At 54.1% G+C, this 12,958-nt stretch overlaps 4 protein-coding genes across 4 annotated transcripts; all 4 read right to left on the bottom strand.

Moving 5' to 3' along the window:
• Positions 1–287: 287 nt before the first annotated feature.
• RNR2 (Ribonucleotide-diphosphate reductase (RNR), small subunit) lies at positions 288–1,723 on the bottom strand (the record flags this gene model as incomplete). Its single annotated transcript, XM_049363655.1, has 4 exons — positions 288–910; positions 960–1,293; positions 1,388–1,627; positions 1,691–1,723. 4 exons carry the CDS (start codon positions 1,721–1,723, stop codon positions 288–290), a joined length of 1,230 nt encoding a protein of 409 aa, XP_049224320.1.
• A 1,310-nt stretch (positions 1,724–3,033) lies between these two features.
• Positions 3,034–6,972, bottom strand: J4E78_003011 (uncharacterized protein; the record flags this gene model as incomplete). Its single annotated transcript, XM_049363654.1, has 4 exons — positions 3,034–5,214; positions 5,263–6,028; positions 6,081–6,284; positions 6,335–6,972. 4 exons carry the CDS (start codon positions 6,970–6,972, stop codon positions 3,034–3,036), a joined length of 3,789 nt encoding a protein of 1,262 aa, XP_049224319.1.
• Positions 6,973–7,548: 576 nt separating this feature from the next.
• On the bottom strand, positions 7,549–9,605 carry J4E78_003010 (uncharacterized protein; the record flags this gene model as incomplete). Its single annotated transcript, XM_049363653.1, has 3 exons — positions 7,549–8,858; positions 8,906–9,285; positions 9,340–9,605. The coding sequence occupies 3 exons, from the start codon at positions 9,603–9,605 to the stop codon at positions 7,549–7,551; spliced, it is 1,956 nt and encodes a 651-aa protein (XP_049224318.1).
• A 572-nt stretch (positions 9,606–10,177) lies between these two features.
• Positions 10,178–12,159, bottom strand: VAC8 (Vacuolar protein 8; the record flags this gene model as incomplete). The annotated part of the gene is made up of 7 exons (XM_049363652.1): positions 10,178–10,506; positions 10,552–11,301; positions 11,351–11,596; positions 11,643–11,756; positions 11,809–11,929; positions 11,980–12,065; positions 12,117–12,159. The coding sequence occupies 7 exons, from the start codon at positions 12,157–12,159 to the stop codon at positions 10,178–10,180; spliced, it is 1,689 nt and encodes a 562-aa protein (XP_049224317.1).
• Between the last annotated feature and the right edge of the window lie 799 nt (positions 12,160–12,958).

The raw sequence follows: 12,958 nt of genomic DNA, 5'->3' as shown, positions 1-12,958 counted from the left end.
GGAGACATGTATATATAAAGGTTTGTATTCGTGATTATTCAAAATGATAGAGTCGTTGATCCCATCGCTGCCGCGTACTATAGCTATCCTACCGCATCACTCATCCAAGAGGCCCATCCCAGCTAGCTAGCAACGCCATGACTCCAAAGTGCGAAGAGTGGTTACTTCAACAAATGCAAAGGGGGTATGTGAACGAAGATGCCCGGCATCCGTGCCAAACCCAAGCGTCCGAAGTGTTGTACAGTAACTAAATCGCAAATAAATAACAAGAGAAGAAGTCGAGGCGTCTAGAAGTCCTCGTCGAAGCAGAAGTCTCCGGACTGGCCTTGGGGCTCAGGAGCGGGCGTAGATGAGCCGTCCTTCTCGTGCTTCTTTGTGCTAGCCATGACACCAGCCTTCTGGTAGTCACCGACGCGCTTCTCGAAGAAGTTGGTCTTGCCGGCTAGCGAGATGTTCTCCATGAAGTCGAAGGGGTTGGTGGCGTGGTAGGCCTTGGTGTTGCCAAGGGCCAAAAGCAGACGGTCAGCAACGAACTCGATGTATTGGCACATGAGCTTAGCGTTCATGCCAAGCAGAGCACATGGCAGAGCGTCGCTGAGGAACTCTTGCTCAATCTCCACGGCCTCGGTGATGATGGCCTTGACAGACTCGAGGCTGGGCTTGTTCTTGAGGAGAGAGAAAAGAAGGCAGGCGAAGTCGGTGTGCATACCCTCATCGCGGGAGATGAGCTCGTTGGAGAAGGTAAGACCGGGCATCAGGCCACGCTTCTTGAGCCAGAAGATGGATGCGAAGGAGCCGCTGAAGAAGATACCCTCAACAGCAGCGAAGGCGACAAGACGGTTGGCGAAAGTAGAGTTCTTGTCGGAGATCCATCGCATGGCCCAGTCAGCCTTCTTGCGGATGCAGGGAACTGGAACGCGTTAGGTGATGTTGCAAAGCACGTTGTAGGTATAACTTACTGTTGTCGATGGCGTTGAAGAGGTAGCGGCGCTGCTTGGGCTCGCTAATGTATGTGTCGATGAGAAGAGAGTAGGTCTCGGAGTGGACGTTCTCCATCATGATCTGGAAGCCGTAGAAGCATCGCGCCTCGGGGATTTGTACTTCGCTCGAGAATCGCTCGACGAGGTTCTCGTTGACGATGCCGTCGGAGGCGGCGAAGAAGGCGAGGACGTGGGAGATGAAGAAGCGCTCGTCATCGTTCAGGCGGTAGTTCCAGTCGTGGAGATCCTTGGAGAGATCGATCTCCTCTGCGGTCCAGAAAGAAGCCTCGGCCTTCTTGTACATCTGCCAGACCTGTAGTAGACATGTCATTAGCAAGGGTATTGCTTAAGTGGGGTTTGACGCGTCTAGTCACGCGTAAAGCGCGTTAGATCGGAGTGAAACTTACATCGTGGTACTTGATGGGGAACAGGACAAAGCGTCCAGGGTTCTCTTGGAGGAGGGGCTCTTCGGCCTCCTCCTCCTTGATCGTGGGCGCGACAGTAGGCTTGACCTCCTCAAGGTCATCCTCGAAGTCATCTGGGATGCCGACGATGGGCTTGAAGGTGTTCTCTTTCTGTGCTGGGGAGAAGTCAAGCTTCTTTGCGGGCGAGTCGTTCATCTTGAGCGAGTCGATCGCGGATGCGACCTTTTGACGCGTTAGAATGGACGCGTCTTGCTGGGTACAAGTACCGGAAGTATCGCGACGTACCTGCTTGGAAGGCGTAGACTCAAGAGCAGACATTGTGAAGAGAAAATATGTGTGAAGCTCTGGATTGTATGAAGAAAGGCGAATGTGCAGTCAGGATTACAAGTGGTATCGCTGATGTGGGCTGATGATGGTTGTGGTGTAGAGAGAGACGAAGAGCAGACGCGACTTCACTATAAATCCGCGTCGAGACGCTAGCACGTGACTGGGCGATCGGCTTTGGCCAGCCACTAACGCGCCTTCCTCGCGAAAAGACGCTATGATCTCATCCATGTGCGGCTTCGATCACCATGACTTTTGTGCCCTATGAACATCGAACTACACTATAAATCTGCTTGAACTACATAATCGAGTGCGCGCATTCCAACGACACCCATATTGCGTTCTTTTCGTCTGTTGGTCGTCGACAATCATCGTCAACGTCTCCCAGCGCGTCGCCCAGCCACGAGCTTTCACGTAAAAACCGTCTGTGCCAGACGCGTCGCAACGCGCTATGAGTCGAGTCTCCCCACCACAACATGCAAGGGCCGTTTCCGCGACCAGTTAGTCCTGCATTTGGCGGCTGAACAAAGGCTTGGAAATACATTTGAAACCCAGATTGGCCCGTCTCGACGCTTGCATTGGCTGCCATCTGGCCGTGCTCGTTCCGGCCTCGGATCAGATTAGATTTTCTCTGATAATGATCTGACGCTGATGGCTGGTTGGCTCCACTCGACTCGTCACACGCCGAGTTGGACATGTTTTGGCCCGAGAACGCGTCGTGAGACCGTGTTGGACGCGTCTGAAGCTGTTCCGTCTATGCGATGCTCACCTTCCCCTGACTTGCTCCCTTATCCCACACATACTTTGTACGGGTTTGCGATCTCGATGGCGTTACTACGCGAGTGATCTCCACTAGTTGACTGGACGACGCGTGCTCGGACGCGTCTGAGGGTAGTCGCACTAGGTGTGGGGGAGACCACCCGGCTCACTATACGGCGGAAGTTTGCACAAAACTAAGATCCGCTAGATGCACATGTTCTGGAAGCAATTTGGGGGCTTTTCGATAGAGGTTTTGGATGGTTCAATCGTTGATCGTGGTTGAAATGCGTCATCAGCGAACTATATCCATGGCATCGGCGGCGTGAAAGCCTGTACTGTAGGCAGACCTGATCTAGACATACGCTGGCATTGCGTGACCCCTCGACTGACACTACTAGGCGTGACTAGAGTTTGTGTCGCATTCAACAGCAATGTCTTGAGTAGAAGTATACATTGCCTTGCATACTACGTACTTGCTACAATATAATAGTCTGAACGCAGCAAACCTCGGGATCTACGCCGCATCGCCGCCCATTTCATTCCCCTCAAACCCCCAGTCCCCGGATCAACGCCACCAACTCCGGGATGCGGAAAGGTTTACAGATCGCCTCATCCACGCCTGCCTCCTTCGCCATATCAATCTGTTCTCTTCTCGCGTTCGCACTGACCGCGATAATCGGCACATGCCCACTCAACTCGCCATTCTTCTCCATCTCCCGTATTCGCCTAGTGCAGGTCAAGCCGTCCATTACGGGCATCTCAACGTCCATAAGCACAACGGAGAGCGGAAGAGGCGGTGTTTCGCTTGGTGTCGGAGAGAACGATGTGCGCGATAGCTGGGAGAGAGCCTCAAAACCGTGGTTTGCGACGTGAATTGTGTGTCCCAGCTTTTTGAGTTGGGTGGATAGGACGCGTTGATTTATGAGGTTGTCCTCTACGATGAGTATGTGGTATTTGTGGTCATTGATTACTTTCTCATCTTCCTGATCTTCCATGGGGACGGCGATAGGCAGTGCTCCATCGGGGGCTTTGACATCGCCCTGGACGATCTGAGCCTTGGACCGACTCGACAGGCTATCTTTCCTCTTGTGGCCGTTTGTGGTTGAAAGGGCACCTCGATCTTTTGCCCTCCGTGATTTGATGTAGAATGTGAATGTTGATCCAACATTGTGAATGGAGGATACGCCGATGCTTCCGCCTTGCATTTCGGTGAGTTCGCGCGAGATGAACAGGCCTAAGCCTGAGCCGCCATACTGAACATGTGTCTTTGGGGTCGCCTGCGAAAAGCGTAGGAACAGTTTGGCTTTATGCTCGGGAGACAGACCGCATCCTGTATCTTTGACAGTAAAATGTAGATAAAACGGCTCGCCAGCGTTGTTCCACTCGGCCTGAGTCAGGAAATCTTTTCTGACGGCTTCCTGAGGCACATACTCGACATCGGGCATCTGTTCTGCCTCGCGTGATGCGCTCATGATTACTTCGACCTTGCGGATCTCTTGGCTTTGGGTAAACTTGATGGCGTTGGTGAGCAAGTTAATGAGGACCTGTAAAACTCGGCTGGGGTCCAGTATCGCCCAATCAATGTTCAAATCCGTGATGGACGAGTCGCATCTTACTTCCAGGTTCACGCGAGCTTTGTTCGCCTCGTCCTTGAACATCTTGTAGGCGTCTTGTAGAAGAACCGAGGGTTGTAACACTATGGGACTGATGACCAGCAGCTTTGAGTCCAGTTTTGACAGAGTAAGGATGTCGTCCACAATTCGCTTTTGATGCGTAGCGCACGCTTGTATCGTATCCACTGCGTCCATACTGGTGCTGATCAAGCCTTTTAGTTGTGTCTGAATGACAGGTAACGCCAAGGCCTCTCCGCTCGCGAGTCCACTCATCTCGTTCAGGGATGAGTATATGGAGTCCGCGCATTGTACCATCGCGCTCAATGGATTCCGCATCTCGTGAGACGTCATATCAATGAAGTTCTCCTGCTGCCTTTTCGCCTCGAGCGCTTCTCCGACTCTGTTCTTCTGAATAGCTTCAAGCCATACCATGTGACTGACATCAGTCATTGTTCCCGTCACAGTCTCATCGGGATACGCCGTCTCGCTGACAAGAATCCAAGTGGGTGTTTCAATACCGTCAGGACCCATCCACCTCTTCTTGAGGTTTATTGTGAAGGTATGTGGTCCTCTTATGCGTCTGGCGACCTCGACTTCGTGAACACATCGCTCTATCAAATCGTCATCGATAATAGTTCGCCATTCTACTTGATCGATGGGCACTTTGGGATGGTCGGTAATGCGGAACCACTGGTCGTTGACATATCTCATCGTCAAGTCTGGGTTGAGATGATATAAACCCACTGGTACGAGCTCCGTAAAGGAAGCTAGACGTCGCTCTGCTTCCGATCGCAATAGTACGGATTTAGTCGCTTCTTTCTGAGCACTGATGTCGGTGTTGCATCCAAATATGCCTGTGACTAGCCCGTTTGCGCCTTTGATAGGCATACATGCTGACAATGTCCAGAGAACGTCGTCGGCAGCTTCTCCGCTCTGATGGTTCTGATCTGGTCGCTTCCATCGTATCTCAAATGTCGCCGGTTCGCCGGATACAAGCATTTTCCATTGGCTATCCACCATGGCTAGGTCCTCCTCAAAGACGCACTCCTTGTAAGCCGATACCGGGACCTCGAGAAAGTCTCTCCGGTGGCCAGTCTGAGCAAAGTACGTTCCCTGAATTGATATTAGTTGCATTCAGTTTCCTGAACGAAATGTCCTTACGTTAGCATGAAGCAATATGCCATTGACATCGATCTCAAAGTACCCCAGGCCAACTTCGTCCGCGATATCGTGAAAGTTGCGGAGCTTTTCAGCTACGTGACTGGCTTCCAGTGTGAGATTCGCAACTTCTGCATTAAGAGCTGCTCTATCCCTCGCAGCTTGTTCTTCCTGGAGTTCGCGTTTCCTGATCTCTTCCTCGTGAAGCGCTACTGAGGCCGCAGAGGCACCGAGCAAGTTGGAAAACACCTTGATCCAGTCCTTGTACTCGTCGTCAAACGGTCGCCGCGTATTCAGGCCGAGTAGAAGGTACCCTACTATAGTTTCGTCGTAGGTCCTGATCGGAACAACAATGAAATGTTTCAGGGGATCTCCAAAGCCTCGCTTCTCGAGATCATGGTATAGCGACTGCGGCAATATACCCTCCTTTTCCTGATACATAAGTGCGGTCCCGTCGCTTGCCGCATCTCGCATGGCGCAGGCTAAGCCGTCGTCGCTGCTGAGATCCAATTGCGGAGGTATGGCCGGGTGGTTAGGCTTGTAGCCAATGGCCCATTCGAGCGTACATTTACTAAGTGCTCCTCTCGGTGAGATATCGTTTTCCGCCATATCGTGTAATTCGCACTGTGAATATAAAACGGCGGCCGGAAAGTCGTATTCGAAAGGCCTGACGGCATCGGCCAAGCTGTGCCAGAAACTTTTGGTGCTTCTTGCCTTGCTAGTCAGTTGGCCTACTTTGAGCAGGGCAGCGACACGTCGTTCCAACAATCTATGCTCGGTGAATCAGTCTGTCGTTCGTAGCACATATGCAGGATACCTACCTTTGTTTCGTCACCTCAGTCACGATGGAGTACATGCCGTCGATGTGAACACCGACAAGGGGTACCAAGCTCCACATGAAGAAGGCTTCCTCTACAAAGCCAAATCGCTCAACCATGAAATGATACTCTTCTTCTGGAGCATCTGCGAAACGCGTCTGCTCTGAGCGAGCCATCGTGGCACTAACAGGATCGGCGAGTTCAGGCCTAGAGCGAGTTAGATACTGGACCATTGTATGTGCGCGTGAAGTAAATACCAAGCATCAATAATACTTTGACCAAGGATAGCGGGATGCCTTGAGCCACTAACGGAGGCATACGCAAGATTGTACAGTATGGTATGCTCGGGACCAAGGAAGAGAGCCGTTGGCCGCGTTTCCAGCATCAGTGTGGTGACCAGAACGTTGAGTTCATAACCCCATGAACTGATCGGGCCAAGTGACGTCTTAGACCAGTTGACATTTCGTATATGTTCGACATGTGCGCGTAATTCTGGCGATTGAATTTTGACGGTAAAGATGGTGTCTGGCACTGGTTGCAGACGTGGTGAGGGCAGCCTCCCTCGGGCAAATTGCGCGGGCTCCTGCAGGTGGCCATGCTGTTCATCATTTGGCGCTGGCTGCTCGATGATGGTGACAATCAACCAGCGCTTGCATGCGAATTTGGCCCATTTGTATCGGCCATGCAGGAACTCATTTTGATGGCGTGCTGCAACTCTACTGGCAGGGTCCCACCAGTCTCTCAGCGCGGAATGTGAATGCAGCGATGATGCGATATGTTGAATCGTGAGTAGGGCGGTGTTGACATGATGTATGATGGCAGTCGGGGCTTGGCAGTCGACGATAAAGGTTGGCCGTGGGTCGCTGTCGTATAGCTCCCGGATGTCCGCTTCCATGGTGGCAGATCTGCGTCGTCAATACTGTGATTGGATGGCGCGTGGAGAATGCTGGGGATAGTCGCGGGAAGGCGCCGAAAGCGCGCCGGAGGTTATTATATCGTTCCTATCGCATGCAGTGGCTGAGATGAGTCCGTGATCTTACAGTGTGCGAAGATGCAGGTGTTGCAGCAGGAAGCAGGTGCACGAGTCGGCCGGTCATGGGAATTCGGAATTCGCTCCTTGCCACCATGGGATTCCTGGCTGAGCGACTAGTTGACGCAGCAGTGACCTAGATCCGCCTCGTCCGTCGTCGTCCCCACCTTACGTCCATTGTCTAGAACTTTGGCATGCACGCCTCGGTAGTCTTACCGAGGCGATTGGAGCAAGACGCGAAATGCTGCGAGTTACTGTTTCACGCAAAACGCCCGTTCTTGTACAAATCGTTGTCTTCATCTCAAGCAGTTGTTGCTGATTGGTGGCGGACTTCAATATCGGTCCTGGGTCATGCAGTTACATATGTACAATCCATAAACTTTGACTGATCCCTGTAGCGCCAGGATATGCATGTCACGAACGCCTGGGTCAAATCAAACTCTACCCTAACATTTCTCCCCAGTTTGGCACCACCACGAACTTTCCCTTCACTCTACCAAGACTTGTTGCATCGCCCCCGTCCTCCGGCGCTGTCCTCTCGCTTTCAGGTCGGATGCTAAGGCTAGCAACTTCCTGGAGGAAACTGGCTTTTTGTCCAGGTGTAAGCTCGTAGCTTGTGCCTCCCCAGTCCAGTGTCGTGCGGCCAGATTCATGCACGCGCAGCTTTCCTACCAACCCACTCCCGAATCGTACGCCCTCCCTTGATCTAGCAGAGGGGTCGGAGAAGCTGCCCTCCTCGAGTTTGATCTTTGGATCCGGCTTGACTGATGGCTGCGCAGGCGGTTGAACGGGCTGAGGGTCGGAGGTTTCTTTCTTAATGGACGGTGGCTCTACCGCGGGCATGAGGGGTGGTATCTGAAACAGGTAGACATTATTGTCTCGCACCGTAGGCTTCTTCTCCGTACTGGCGGCGTCTGCCATAGGTACATCGCCGGACCCGTCGACCTGTGGTACTTCTTCTGGACCTAACTCGGCTCGGATATGACGTAGATTGGACTGGAAGCGTGCCCATTCAGCGCGATCCTCATCGGTTTGGAGGACTGGCTCTGCTATAGGCTTCTTTCTGAGTTTAGGCTTTCGTTCGGCATCTGGTGACTGTGGTTCCAGTTTCTCTGTGGGTTGAGCTGGAGCGTCAGGCTGACCCACCTGCTCGGCATCGACCATGTTCTCGTCTTCACTAGTAGGTTCAGTCTTGACAACGACGTCTGAGTCTTCCGAATCGTGCCAGACGCCCTTGAACTGTTTCCGCGAACCTGTGATCTCCATGTCCTTCGGTTTGTTCTTGGATTTCCGGCTTGTTTGTTCGGATGCAGCATCTTTGAGTGATTGCCCACTCGCTTCCGCCTGCTCCAATATCTTCGCCGCAGTCTCCGAGCTTGCTTCTGTGTTGATGCCAAATGTCCGCTCCTGGTGCTCTTTCCTGCCAATGCGAACGGGTAACGCTGTTCTTGCTCCGCGTAAGGTGGGTGCGCTTTTGGGTTTGCTTTCGTCTTCGTCCGAGGAGATTTCGATCAAGTCGATGTCCTTGCGCGGCACATCAGCCTCGTCTTCTTCATCAGACGACACAAGACCGCCGTCCTCTCTCTTGATAGATGGACCGCCTCCACTTCCTCCTCCTCCGCCACCACCACCTCCACCCGATCGGGAACCGGATCCTCCATAGCTGCCGTCCTCGTTCTTGACGCGCTCCGCTCTTGAGCCCGATCCGGATCCGAAACCAGAGTATCCGCGATTCGGGTTGTTCTTCCTGTCTAGTCAAGGTCAGTACGTAGAACCATTGCCAGAGCGAGTGACATGCCTTCCTTGGAGCTGCCCAACGAGAACGGTCCACTGGCAACACCACTGAATCCACCTCTAGCGTTTTTCAGCTTGCTGGCTTCTCGTCTTGCTGCCCTTGTTGCGTCCGCCTGCTTCCTAGCTTCCGCCGCAACCTGCTCCTTTGTCCTTTCTCGGTCGCGGGCAGCCAATTCTTTTGCGATAGCGTCTCGCTCCTCTTTGCTCCTTCGCCCGGTAAAGGCGGGGGTTTTGACGCCCCTCTTCCCTCGAGTTGTGCCGCCGCGGCCGCGTACAGACGGTGATGCAGATCGCGAAGGAGGCACTGAGCCCTGGAGACTGCCGAGTCTTTGCACCGGAGCGCGGGTGGTTGGTTCTGCGCTAGGTTGGGGTGATGCGACAGCCCTGTTGTACGTATATCAGTACTGCCGTCAGAGTAGATGTGGGAATAAAGCATACGATGCAGTCGCTGAAGGCGCCTCAGAGACTTGCGACTCTATGGCTGCCGACGCGCCATCACCACTAACGACTGGTTTCGCATCGCCGTCTTCTTGCTTGGGGACCACAGGCTCAGCAGCAGCTTCCGAGGCATCTGCGGCAGCTGTGCTTTGCGGGGTCGCATCTGTGGATTCGCTCGCGCCAGTCGTGGCTCGCCCTGATACTGCTCCTCCTCTTGCGCTGCCGCGAGCGCGACTAGCTCCCCGTCCTCTTGGTTTTGGCGGCATTGCTGTTGTACGAGTGTTGTTAGAGGGTGGTGCGTGGTGACTCGCGCAACGCTGAGAGTCGCAAATATTTTGGCTATCGATAACTCGTTAGCTCCAACGCGACGTCACATGTCTAGGTGAGGGGCCCCAACTAGTCCCTTGCAAAGACCTGTCGGTGCATAAGCGGATGCTCTCGCCTTTCATTGTTCATTTTGCAATAGGCCTTGTTACATAGTCACAGCCAAGCATATCATTACTGAAGGCTACGAGTCTCGGAACATCATCTAATTCATTTCCTGACGACCGAAGCCTCGATCCAACTCTATCAATTACAAATTTGTCCGTGTCGAATGCTCAGGTAAGAGTAGTGGTAAGTTATGTGCATGCCAATGTATGTAAAAAGCCCGCTCCGCCAATGCTCGCTAGAGATACTGAGGATGATTGTGCTCCCTGAACGCCAGCCTCCAAGATGCCCAAAAGCAGTGTGTAACATGAACGCATTAGCAGAGAACCGGAATATGGCGGATACGAGCAAGAGTGCCAACGCGATGAACAACCGATAAACAGGGTATAAGATGCGATCCAACTCTTCTCTATCCTTCGACGAGAGTTTTGGGGCTCTTGCCAAGCAGCTCAAGACATCTGCGTGCGAGGGTGACGACTTCGCCCTCGCCGTCTTCGTTGTCCTCATCGTCCGATTCGATGTTGCGCTCGGCAATCTCGGTCACCATGTCGATGATTTCGTTCGATTTGCCAATGTGCTCCATCAGCTGTTGGTCTTCCGATTCGAGTAGCTGCAGCAGTGTCCAGATCGCAATGTGCTGGAAGGTTGGGTCTCCGCTCGCCAAGAAGCGGCGGAGGTAACCGTGGATTCCGCCTGCGGGTTCCGTCCAGTTCTGGATGAATATCGAGTAATCACCGACTGTACTTGTTAGCGATGATTGTAGTAGCGACGAGTTAGACTTACCCTTGGAAGACAGGTTTCCCAGAGCGGCCGCGCTGTTGCCTTGAACCTCGATGCTCTCCGACTCGGTGAGTGGAATGAGTACATCGAAGACGCCCAGGTTGAGTAGATGGGGCTTAAGCTCCTCACTAAGGGCAAGAACGGCAATTGCTGCCGTCATCTCAGACTGAACCGGGAGTCGCACGTTGAGCACGAGCGACTTGCATTTCTGCACGGCACCCGCCTCCAAAACCAATTGCTTGTTCTTGTCTGAGCTTGCCGCGAGGTTGCGCAGGGTGGAGATTGCGTGGCACTGGATCTCGTCGTTATCGGTGGAGCCGAGCAGATCTACGAGGGGCTTGAGGAAGCCAGCTTCGATGATGGGCGATTCGTTGGCAGGGTGGATGGAGATGTTTCGTATGCATGCGACGGCGGATAGGATAAGCGGTAGGTAGGACGATTGCAACAGGCGGAGGAGGGAGGGTAGACCACGAGCGCGCACAATTTCGAGCTGGTAGCGTTCATCCGATGCTAGGTTACGAAGAGCGAGTGCAGCCTGGCACTGCACCTTGGGCGAGGACGACTCCATGAGGTGTACCAAGGAGCCAACCAGCCTGCCCTCGGTCTGTGCCAGCTTGGCGCGGTTGCTTGCATCGACAGCAATATTGCTGAGGGCTGTGGTGCAGTAGTACTGGACATCGACATCGGACGAGGATAGCAGCTGGACGAGGACGGGAATAGCGCCAGCGTTCACGAGCTGTTGTCGGTTGTCGTCTGGTACTGTGTCAGTGCAAAGCATGATGAAACACTGCGAGCATCTTACCTGAATGCGTCATGTTCAGCAGCGCGCCGGTGGCATTCCTCTGCACGCGCATGTCTTTGGACTTTGCTAGTCTTGTGAGAGGCTGCAGTGCGCCGGAGCGTGCGATCTTCGCTTTGTTGTCTTCGTGTGTCGCCAAGTTGGTGATGCACCCGACGGCGTTACATTGCACCTCGACGTTGGGCGAGTTCATCTGCTTGATCAATGGCGCAAGGCCCCCCAGTGCGACGATGGCTACCTTGTTTTCGGCTGCGATGGTTAGTCATCGCGTCGAGGATGTAGGGTGTGAACATACTGTTTACCGCCAGATTGCCCAGGGCGGCACTCGCTGCACGCTGCACTTCGATGTCGGGGTTCTGGAGCAGGAACAGAATAGGCTCCAGGGTGTCTCGGTCGACCTCTCTGACATCTAGACGGATGGTGTTAGATGCTGCATGTAGGTGTGGTGCCGGGTCATGTACCTCGCTCTGTTATCTCGGCAAATGTCAAGCTTGCGGACCGCTGGAGATCGATGTTGTCCGAGTATACCAGCGTACTCAGCGCGCGGAGGGGTTCGCCAGAAAAGAAGTCGGTCTCGGCTCGCTGCGCAAGTTAGCATGAGGCAGCTACAGCAGAGGCGGTGGGCGGCATACGTTCTCGAGGAAGCCCAGCAGGTCGGCAACAGCTTCCCGCTCGCTGTCGGCCAGCACTGGGTCATATATGCTGTCTCTCGAGCGGCCTGTCCGATTTTGTCAGTAAGCTCCCACGGCGAAGATTTGGGTCGACTGACCGCCGCAGCAGAAGAATCGGTAGCAGAGGTCGGAGACGCCCATGGCTGGAGGCGCAGACGGTCGCAGTCCGGCCGAGTGAAGCTGGAATCGGGTCTGCAGGTTCAGCCAACAATGCGGTGGCGCAGTGAAGAATGCGTGCAGCTGGCGACGGGAGACAGGTTGGGCCGGTGCGATGGGTTGATGAGCTTGGTGATGTTGTCACCCGCCCCAGGGTGTTGAATCGAGCTTGGCAGATGGAACTTGGAGGTGTGCTAGGCGGGCGGCAGCGTCGCCCGTGCATGCAGTCAGTCAACAAGCGTCGAGCTAGCCAGCTTCACGTGAAGACGACGTTGATTTGGCAGCAGAGAGCCGCGTGGATGCGATTGTGCTGTGTGTATTCTGGCTGCTATGCAACACTCGAGCAGCTGCGCGGGCGTTCGCGCTCTTCCAAGGCCCTATCGCAACGATCCCAGCAATCCTATAAGATGATGTATATGTGCATTTCAAGCTTCCCTGCCTCCGCTATCGTCAACTCGGTCAAGTCGGCGCGGCTTGAAGGGTCCAGCGATGCAGACAGGGACCCCGGGCAATGCCTCTTGCTGGCCGCCGTGACGAGCCAACCGCGTCGAGCTTCACGGCGGCCGCAACGTCATGTTTCGGCCGTTTGACGTGTACAACCAACAATGCGCCGGCCAGGTCACAATTATGGCCCTCATGCTGCCCTATTCGCCTTTGCAACGCCCGGCGTCATGTACGGTCTAGCGGCCCGCCATGCAGGCCATCTGTCGGACGCGCCCCACGTCCTCTGTCACTGTTATCACCGCCTGCCAAACCTCATGAATGAAGCCATGGTGCTGCGCAG

Source organism: Alternaria triticimaculans (assembly GCF_023758025.1).
Source record: "Alternaria triticimaculans strain BMP 0046 chromosome Unknown scaffold_3, whole genome shotgun sequence".
In the NCBI taxonomy this organism is placed as follows: Eukaryota; Fungi; Ascomycota; class Dothideomycetes; order Pleosporales; family Pleosporaceae; genus Alternaria; species Alternaria triticimaculans.
This window is presented reverse-complemented; position numbering and strand designations above follow the sequence as displayed.